This window comes from Blennius ocellaris, assembly GCF_963422515.1.
Source record: "Blennius ocellaris genome assembly, chromosome: 18".
Lineage (NCBI taxonomy): Eukaryota > Metazoa > Chordata > Actinopteri > Blenniiformes > Blenniidae > Blennius > Blennius ocellaris.
Genome location: NC_137667.1, coordinates 16,328,526 through 16,338,381, shown reverse-complemented (window position 1 = coordinate 16,338,381; position 9,856 = coordinate 16,328,526). Strand labels below are relative to the sequence as shown.

General features: G+C 40.6%; 1 protein-coding gene across 1 annotated transcript; it reads right to left on the bottom strand.

The window, feature by feature from the left end:
* Positions 1 to 8,313: 8,313 nt before the first annotated feature.
* tcf21 (transcription factor 21) lies at positions 8,314 to 9,495 on the bottom strand (the record flags this gene model as incomplete). The annotated part of the gene is made up of 2 exons (XM_080514296.1): positions 8,314 to 8,410; positions 9,055 to 9,495. 2 exons carry the CDS (start codon positions 9,493 to 9,495, stop codon positions 8,321 to 8,323), a joined length of 531 nt encoding a protein of 176 aa, XP_080370422.1. The 3' UTR covers positions 8,314 to 8,320.
* Positions 9,496 to 9,856: the final 361 nt, after the last annotated feature.

The window sequence follows — 9,856 nt, the reverse complement described above, 5'->3', positions numbered from 1 at the left end:
TTTGTGGACTAAAGGGTTAAATAATCCCGTGTATTAAATTCAATGTCATTTGGATCAAAAGTGTCTTTTTTTTTAAAGCATATTTTGTTGTGTAATTAAAAGAGATGTAATTTATCGATCACAATAACCAGCCAAAGTGTTTTCTATGTTTGCTATGTTTACAACTCAATGATCAACCATCAGTTGATGACATTTCATTTATATTTCATCTCCTGAACAGTCCCACATTGCTCTACATCTTTAACTTCTTAACAACTGAAGTCACAGTCCAGAACTACGCCCAGAGCACTGACCTGAGGGAGGACGACTGCAGGGGCTTCAGGCGTCGCCTCAGGAGGCTGGACTGCCTGGTCGCCTCCTTCACCCACGACCAACTCAACGAGTTCTGCTGAGAAGCATTCCTCTAGGAAACCTCTCAGCATGTGGGCAATGTCCGTTCTAGAGATGGAAAGAGCGTTGAACATTAGGATGAGCTTCACAGTAAAAACTGCAACAAGAAAAATTATGCAAACACTGGAACAGTTCTTAACATCAGAAAAGATTGAAGTATGATTTCACAGCAGTATATATATGAACACAACTGATCACAAGTCTAAAAAACATAAACCACAATTAAATAGCTATAGCAACAATTCATGCTGAGTAAAAAAACATTGTTAAATGTTACTTTTCCACTCTCTTAATTAGAAGTTGAATGTATTTGGAGTTTTTTTTAAACTAAAAAGCTTCTCATCAGTGTTTAACTGTGTAAACCATGAAAACATCTCAGAAATTACAACTGGAGTTAAACTGAGAGCAACTTAAATAATACAACATGATTTAAAAACAACAGAATGTAAACACATACTCCTCCGGAGGAACTGGCTCATCCTGGAGGATCTGGGCAGGGTCCAGCGTCTCATATTCTGCCATTCTAGAGATGGAAAAAGCGTTGAGTGTTAGAATGAGGTTCAATCACTTTAAAGCCAAATGTGTTACAAGAATAATGATATATACACTGGAACTAATATTTTTTAACATCAGAAACGACTGAATTTATGATTTCACAGCAGTATATGTCAACACAACATGTAACATTTCTTAATCAGATAAGTCAAACAAAACTCAATAAAGCTCCTTGTATATAAACTTCCTCTGACACCTTGTAACAGTTCAACCTGCTCACAGGCCCAAAAACATGTCAACAGCTCCACCCTGATCACTTCTGATCTCAATTGTTTGTAAAAGTGGTCACACGCCAGACAGCAGCACAAAACCTTCGGAAAATACTCAATCTGTACTCCACTTTTTATAGATAGATGTAGCTGAGTGTTTAAACACAGATAACAAAGGAGATTAAACATAATTTGGACATTAATTAATTAATTTTGAGTGTGGCTACCGCTGGCTAGCATAGCCTCCATAGGGACACTGCCCAGTGAGTTAAAATAGCAATATCTCTTAATTTTTTCTATGAGTGTGTCTGAGTGAGAGAGGTGATACATATGTGTGTAATAATAACAATATTTGTGGAAATAGTATCAGTAATAGTGAGAAAGTAGCCGTAAAACAGCAGGTGTTTATCTGTTGCCTTGGAGACAGCCTCCGGTTCATCGCATGCTAGCTTTAGCAGCTAGCATCAAACCTTGATGGATTTGTATTCTCAAACAAATGTTATTCGATAGTCGAGTGACCAATTTTTAAGGATATTTTAACTTACATCAGTTTTATAGTGTGAAATGTTACTTTTCCCACTTTCTTAGTTAAAACGTGGATGTTTGCATTAAGTGACATAAATGTGCATTAAGTGACATAAGTTAAATAAGTTCAAATTAACTGTAAATCTCAGTGCATCATGACTTACTTTGGTTGTTGAAGGCTGGAGGAAAAAATGGTGTGCTGAGAATCAAGTCTCTATAGCCCGTTTTCGCTCTGCTCGTGTCCTCGACCCAACGCTCCAATGGCTGCAGCAACACTGAATGCTAGCGGGGCTAACAGCTAGCAGCGTCCAATTCAAGTCTAACTGTCGCTTGCAGCTTCCGGTAACTTCCGGAAGCTCCATCAGCGCTGATGTCTCGACAGTGAATGTGTCAAAAACATTGGTTTTCTGTAACTGCAAAGTCAAGCTTATTTGGAGAAAAACTATACTTTGAATTATTTATATTTCTGCCATTTTAATGTTTGTGTAAAAATGGAAGCAAATAAAAAAAAAATTCTAATTGTTAAAAGTTTGTTGATGTATATGCATATATTGATAATTATATTCTTTATATGAATTAATAATTATGTCATTATATTAATTCATTATATATAATTATTATTAGGTCATATATGCGAGATCGCGCTGTGGTGTAAAGCGACGCGGGGGCTGGTGTTTCGGATTAACTAGTTTTTGTGTTAACTGGTTCCCTACATAGGATATTCCACCCCAGACAGAACTAGAAGGTCACTAGTTAACAGGGACGCTAGATAATCCGAAACACCTGCGACAAGCGTGACTGAATAAGTTACAGCTACACGTTATTCCGGTCAATGAGCACAACATTATTAATCCCTATGGGTGGGAAAACAAAAGTAAAATAAAATGGAGGAAGAAGGACAGTCAAAGGATACAAGTAAGACCGTTGTTGGTGATGTTGGCTGGATTGGAGGAGGTTTAACACTGAGTTTTCAGCAAATTAGTTTTTGTGTCCTGCTTGCCTTGTATACATGTTGTCTGGATGGTTGGATTGGTTTGATTAATGGAAGTTGGATTATTTATCCAATCCAATCCAATCTACTTTATTTGTATAGCACATTTTAACAACAAAGCGTTTCCAAAGTGCTTCACATGAGACTGCACATAAAAACAAAACTAAACATTCCAACACTAAATAAGTATAAAACCATAAAATAAAAATAAAAACCGATTAAAAACTACAAACACATTAAAAAACTACAAATAGGAATAAAACAATTTAAAAGAATAAATAGAAATATAAAAATGCTTAAAAAGCAATAAAATAAATAAGAACAATAAAAGACACAGGGGACCACACGACTCACGCGGTGTTAAAATACTGAGAATAAAAGTGGGTTTTAAGACGCGATTTAAAACAGTCCAAAGTGGGGGCTGTTCGGACGTGGAGGGGCAGAGCGTTCCACAGCTTAGGGCCGACAACAGAGAACGCTCTGTCCCCTCTGGTTTTACACTTGGTCTTTGGACCCACGAGCTGGAGCTGGCCCTCAGACCTTAGAGCGCGCGAGGGTTGGTTAATTTGGATGAGATGTGTGATGTACTGAGGGGCCAGTCCATTCAAAGCTTTAAAAACAAACAACAAAATTTTAAAGTCAATTCTAAAATTAACAGGGAGCCAGTGCAAAGATGCAAGGATTGGGGTAATGTGTTCTCGTTTTTTGGTCCCTGTTAAAAGTCGTGCCGCAGCGTTCTGGACTAACTGCAAGCGGGAAAGTGCTTTGTGGCTAATGCCCGAATAAAGTGCGTTGCAGTAGTCCAGACGAGAAGAAATAAAAGCATGCAGGACTTGCTCAAAAAGATTAAAAGATAAAAACGGCTTAACCTTTGATAAAAGTCGAAGATGATAAAACCCCGATTTTAAAACGCCATTGATCTGTTAATCAAATCTAAAATCACTGTCTATGGTGACGCCAAGGCTGGTGACTTTGGGATGCAAATTATTTTCGAGTGACCCCAAGTCCGTGAGGGCTGATCCAAATACCATAATTTTGAATTTTCCCTCATTCAGTTTTTAAAAATTCTGGGCTAACCAACCCTTAATGTCACCTAGACAGTCGAGCAGGGGCGTCAGGGGGCTGTGGTCATTATTGGCAATGGGCATGTAAAATTTAAAGTGAATATGTTACATGAATAGACAGCCTGTGGCCATGAGACCGACTGAGTGCCTGCCTGGGGGGTAGTTGATACTCTTCCATTGTTCACTGTAAATTGCCTCTCAGTATTTTGACTCTTAACATTATTTTGTCAATATTTAGTAGTACTGTGACAATTGTTGTGTGTATTATGTAGGTCTGCAATTACACGTGTTAAGTATAAAGCTTTATTTTGAAGTGAATGTTAACTATTTGGCCTATTGATGTTTATTTTATACTATTGTGGTAGAAGATCATTTATCTTAGTTTTGTTGCTTTAACTTGTACAATGTGTAGATTAATGCAGAATCCCCCTTAAAGACAGGAATTTTATAATTGTGTAACTGCTTTAAATGAGACACTGGACATTACAATGTTTAAGATCATCGCGAGTTAATTTTAATTTTGTGTATTACTGCAACATCACTGCAGTTATGAAATAGGAATATGGGCTGATGACAATTTTTGCTTGAAAACTTAAAGAGCTTTTTCTTTACAGGAGCAATTGTTGAATATTTTGGAGCTCCAGGCATTGAACCAGAGGGATCTTTCCAGCTTCATGGACCATCCCATTCTTCCGGACCTTCTCCTGACCAGGAAGCAGTAGGACCGTCTTCATCTGCAGATTTATAAGGTCAGTGGCCTGTTTTTGGTACAACCAGTATGAGGTACAATACAAAAAAACGAGCCAAATTTTTCTCAAGGCTGAAGCTCGTCAGGACCTACCAGAGGTCAGAGGTCATCCAGGGACAGGGTCGCTTCACCGGTCCTGCAATAATCACATCAACCATGAGATGTGTGGTATATGAGGACATCGTTGAAGACTTTGCAAGTACAAAAGCCTGGCAGCAGACATTTTGAAGGCAATACATTGTGACTTTAAATAAAATGTGTTAATTCATGATGTGACTAAATATATTAAGTGCTATGTTATGAGACTGATTTTTAGTGTTGTCAGGTTTTCATTGTTGCACTTTAGATTAGATGTTGCTTTTATTTTATGACAAGTAAGCAATAAAGTCTTAAAAACACTCAGTATCTGTTTTATTTATTGAGGTATGAAGGAATGTTGCTTTCCTTGTATTATAGTTTATTTCATCAGTTTAACTTGCCTGAGTGGCTCAAAATGAGCTTTTTAATTTTAAAATGTGAAGTAATCAAAGGAAAATCTAAAGGATTAGGAATCTCCCCATTATAGTTTGACAAACCAAGGTTCCCTAAACACCATCTCACTCTATGGACGAGTGTTTGCCCTGTCATGGATCACTTCCCTGCCTTCCCTGCAGAGGACATCGTCTAATTGTTATTCCTGTGTTTCTTCTGTGTGGAGTTTACATCTTATTACTGTGCCTGTGTGGAGTTTGTGAGGTTTTTCTTCCACAAACCAAAAATGTAAATTTCAGGTTTAATTGATTTGTTCTCAAAGTGTGTGAGGATGAGATCCCCTCCGGAATTCAAACTTTATTTCACGCCACCAGGCCAAGTGACAGTTCGGGAGTGTGAACAATAATGGGAGTCTTTTACGGCAGATGAGATATTTTAATATTGCCGACTCAGCAGAGGTGTGGAGGAACGATGCTTCATGCTGATGCTCACTATCGTATCACAACTTGCTGACAAAACTGCAACACCGGACAACCTATGATAGTAACTAGTAATAATTATTGCAATTGCGACATTCACAAGATTGTCTTTGAAAAACAGTCCTTTAAAATGTTTGATGGTTTTAGAACTGCTCATTGTTTCCAAAATGACATTTTTTTCATGTTTTTCAGACTCTGAAGAGATCGAGGAGAGGAAACAATCAAAAGCTGCAGATGGACTTTGAGGCAGTTTCACCTGTATCTCAGCTCAGTGTTGCTTTATGTCTCTTACTCTTAAGAAAGCGGTAATAAAAAAAAAAATCTGTGCTTTTGTGTTTTGTTTTTCTTCTCAATTAAGTAGCTTGGATGACTAACAAATGTCGCCCTCTCATGGATAAAGCGGTGGCGTACAAAATTGCAGTATAATGTACACATCATTGCTATGTGGAAGCTGTTCCAAACAACACGTGTTTTGTCCAGAAGATGGCAGCCTGCAAGGCAGATGAGTCAGGCACGAGTCTGGAGTTTGAAGTTGTATATGATGGAGCTGTGGGAAGCTGTCGTCTCCAAAAGGCTTTGATATGAAACTTCATGAATGCATCTTGGCCTTGAGCCAATTGTGCATTTGGTCCATGGGCTCAACATGTATGTGTAGAATACAGTGTTCCTCGCAATTCACGCTGCAACGAAACTCAGTTCAATTCAAAAGTGAGTTGGTGTGAAAAAAAACAACAAAGGTCATGCAGATGTGAAACATGACGGACTCAGCTGGAACAAAAAACTGATTTCTTTCCTCCCCTCGGTGAGTGAAGCTTTTGCAGTTTGGGCAGCCGTCCAACAAAACAATTAGTAAGTATGGGAATCCCAGCTCTGCTCTCGTACACACCCCTCCCTCCCTCCCTCCCTCCTATCTCTATCTCCGTCCTCTCTCCCCCTCTCTGCAGCTGGCCCCGGGAGAGGGGCGGCCAAGTTTATTTTCTCCACGGTGGTCCCTTTGGGGTGGCGGCGAGGCCCCTGCCACACTGCCGCTGATGTATTAGGTGAGGGTCCTTAAAGAGATGTTGGGGGGACTCTTTTATTACCGCGGCAGTCAATCTTCCTGTTTTCCGTTAAAGGGTACCTCATAGTGTCCCGTGTCCATGAACAAAGTCAGGTGACAAGTGTGTGAAATTTGTCAGCAAAGCAAAAGTACAATTTGATTGCTGTCAAGACACAAAGATAACAGGAACACTTCAGTGGCAGTGAGAAAAGTCCAACAAAGCTACAGAAACTTTAGTTAATTGGATTACTTTTACTTTGTAAAACTAATATTTTTGGAGATGAGGCATCAACTGCATTAGAAACATTTAGATCATTTCCACTGGATAATGAAGCAACATGCTGCATTTTAATTTTGTTTCATTGAACTCCAGTGGGAAAATCAAAGCCTGTTCTCTGGTTGACCTTTAGGTCTACGGTCCGGTTCCCATGAATGATAATATGATTTACTTTGCTTTGGAGAACTGAAACCCTGACACAGCAACACAGAGGTAATGGGTATAAAATGTAATAGCTGCAAAGTAACTGGTGTGGCATTCACAAACTCTGTGCAGCAGCATAAAAGAAAACATAAAGGAGGAAATCTGCAGCTCAAAATACAGTAATCTCAGGAATTACTGAGTGTAGGAATTACTCTGGAACTGTGCAAAGAATCCCCCCGGAATTAATAAAGTATTTCTATTCTCTTCTATTCTATATCAAATTAAAAACAGCAGTTTCCCCCCAATGATAGATAGATAGATAGATAGATAGATAGATAGATAGATATCAATAAAAAATAAAATCACTATTAAATATTGTTCTTTCCTTCTTTTTCTTTCTTTATTTTACGGTAATTTATTATTTATCAAACCAACTCACAAGTCACAGATGAGAGAGAGAGAGACAGAGAGAGAGAGAGAGAGCGAGAGAGAGCGAGAGAGAGAGAGAGAGAGAGAGAGAGAGAGAGAGGCCGTGTGTCAGACTGCATAAATAACTGTCTGTAGGATGTAAACACAGCGGTCACAACCCGAGCAAATTAAAACAACTTGGTCTGGGCGGGATTAAAGCTCCAGATTTCAGGTTTTTTTTACCACTTCTAAAACACCCACGGTGCCATTTGACCTCCGCCTGCATCTCTGACCATCAGTCAGAGCATCTCAATCCTCAACAGTCAATCCGCTAAAACCACATCTGACGCTAATCTCAGAGTTTTATTGCAAAAAGAAAACAAAATACCAAAAACCAGGTAGAATAAATTATAATCGCATCAGGCCCGGGCGTTTATGATGCCACGAGGAGTTAACATGACTTGTTTAAACTCCAAGAATACTGGCACATGTTTAGGTTTCAGCTGAGCTTTGAAGGTTTTATTTATGTATTGGCAACCGCAGGCACCGTTATCAGACCCAACCCTCGGATTTATCGGCTTTGTAGGCGCGCAGGTTCTGCTCTTGAAGGGGATAAGAATGGGGGAAAGGTTAAAGCAGGGTCCCACACAGGCACAATCAAACATATCCACAAGACACAAGGTGTATTACAAATATATTTATCAACATTTGTATTCTGTACAATAACGCCAGACCGTGCGTAATTTCCATGCGCGAATCTGTCCATTAAAAAAACAAAAAAACAAAAAAGGAGATCGAGGCTATAAAAAGCAGGTAAAATTACAAAATATCTTTGAACCAGCAAAGATAACCAAAAAAAAAAAAAAGTATTTAAATTAAATGTTCCACTTTTTTTTTTCTTTACGGGAACGAAGGAGAAAGGCAGGACGCACTCCCTCCGTTATTCCCACTCAAAGTCAGCACGTTTCTCTTGGAAATGCATCGTTTCCTTTTGCAGAAGACAAAGAGATGCCGGTTGTATCAGGACGCCGTGGTCCCGCACAGCCTCGTCGTGCTCAGCATCTCCTTCAGGTCTGTCTCCGGTTTACCTGCGACCATGAAAGGCCACGTCTGCAGAAGAGAAGGATGCAGAAAATTAAAATGTGCATTTAAGGGTCAGTATTTGTGATGCATGTGATGCAAGCCTTCTTTTTTTTTAATGAGAGCAAATTAAACACACCTTATCGAATAAAATCACTCCATGCGCATTTGAGATAATTTGACATTAAAACGTATTTACACAAAAATGACCATCTTGATAATTGCGAAATTAATCTAATACTTGGTAGACTTAGTTTTAAGGTGTATTTTTTTTATTCATTCAGTGTTTCATAGTATTTCACATTAATAGTCGCATTGAAAAGGTGCACGGAGTCTCTTGGGAATAATGTGGCACACTTTTTGCAAATGCACAGGACGAGATCGAACCACATAAATTGGGAAAACGGTCTCTTTCATCTGAGCTGCATATAAAGTCAGGTTGTCATCAAGTCGGTATGTCAATAACCAGAGCAGCTCACTTCCAAGCACCAGTCTGACATCCCTCACATTATATAGAGGCTTTGAGTGAGGCCTCGAGAGGCGCTTACGGGCCAAAGTCTAGTTAGTTCAGCTAAAACATCACAGCCGCAGCTTATTTCCCTTTATTACAACAAAGCGACACAACATAGAAAATCTATCCGCATACGTGTGTAACGACACATGAACTTTCTCACCAGGTTCACAGGGTGTATATATCCATTTTCGTATTTGTCGTTGGCCAGTATCTGCCGGAGGTGCGCGATGTAGCTGGACGCGAGGCGCAGCGTGTCCAGTTTGGAGAGCTTGGTGTCCGACGGGACCCAAGGTAAGGAGGTCTTCAGCCGGGAGAAAGCTTTGGACAGGACGCGCATCCTGGCCCTCTCCCGGGCGTTCGCCGCGTTCCTCTGCACCTGCTTCCCCCCCTCCTGTTGCGCCACACCCTTGGGCGCAGTTTTGCGGGACGCGCTTTTGCGCTTCTTGCCCGACGCCTCTCTGCGCTCCTCGCTGGCGCCCGCGCCCTCGCAGTTGGAGGAGCTCTCCTCCGTGCTCTCGTTGGAGTCTTTCCCGGAGGAGCCGAACTTCAGGATGCCATCCAGAAGCTCGTCGTCAACGTCGCTGAGAGAGCCGGTGGACATGGTGAGCTTCCTTCCCCACCCCCCCCTTTTGGAGCGGCCTCAAATCATGGGAGCGCGCTGGACTGGACAGGGGACTGGGTCAACATCAAGCTGTGCGTGGACCGAGCAGAAAGCTCCACTGTTTTTATCTCCGTGACCGGGGAGGGCGTTACCTCGTGCTGGGAGGAGACTGACCCATCGTGAAGGTTCCTCAAGGTTTCCAGCGGGACCCCGAGGGACCCCGGGGATCCCGCCCCTCTGCAGGATGCACGAAAGGTATTAATCACAATTGAATCCAACAAATATTTCGAAGAAATTGAGACGATTTGCATTTATGTGATTTCATTAGATCCCATTTGCATCGTTTCCCGGATTGGCTTAA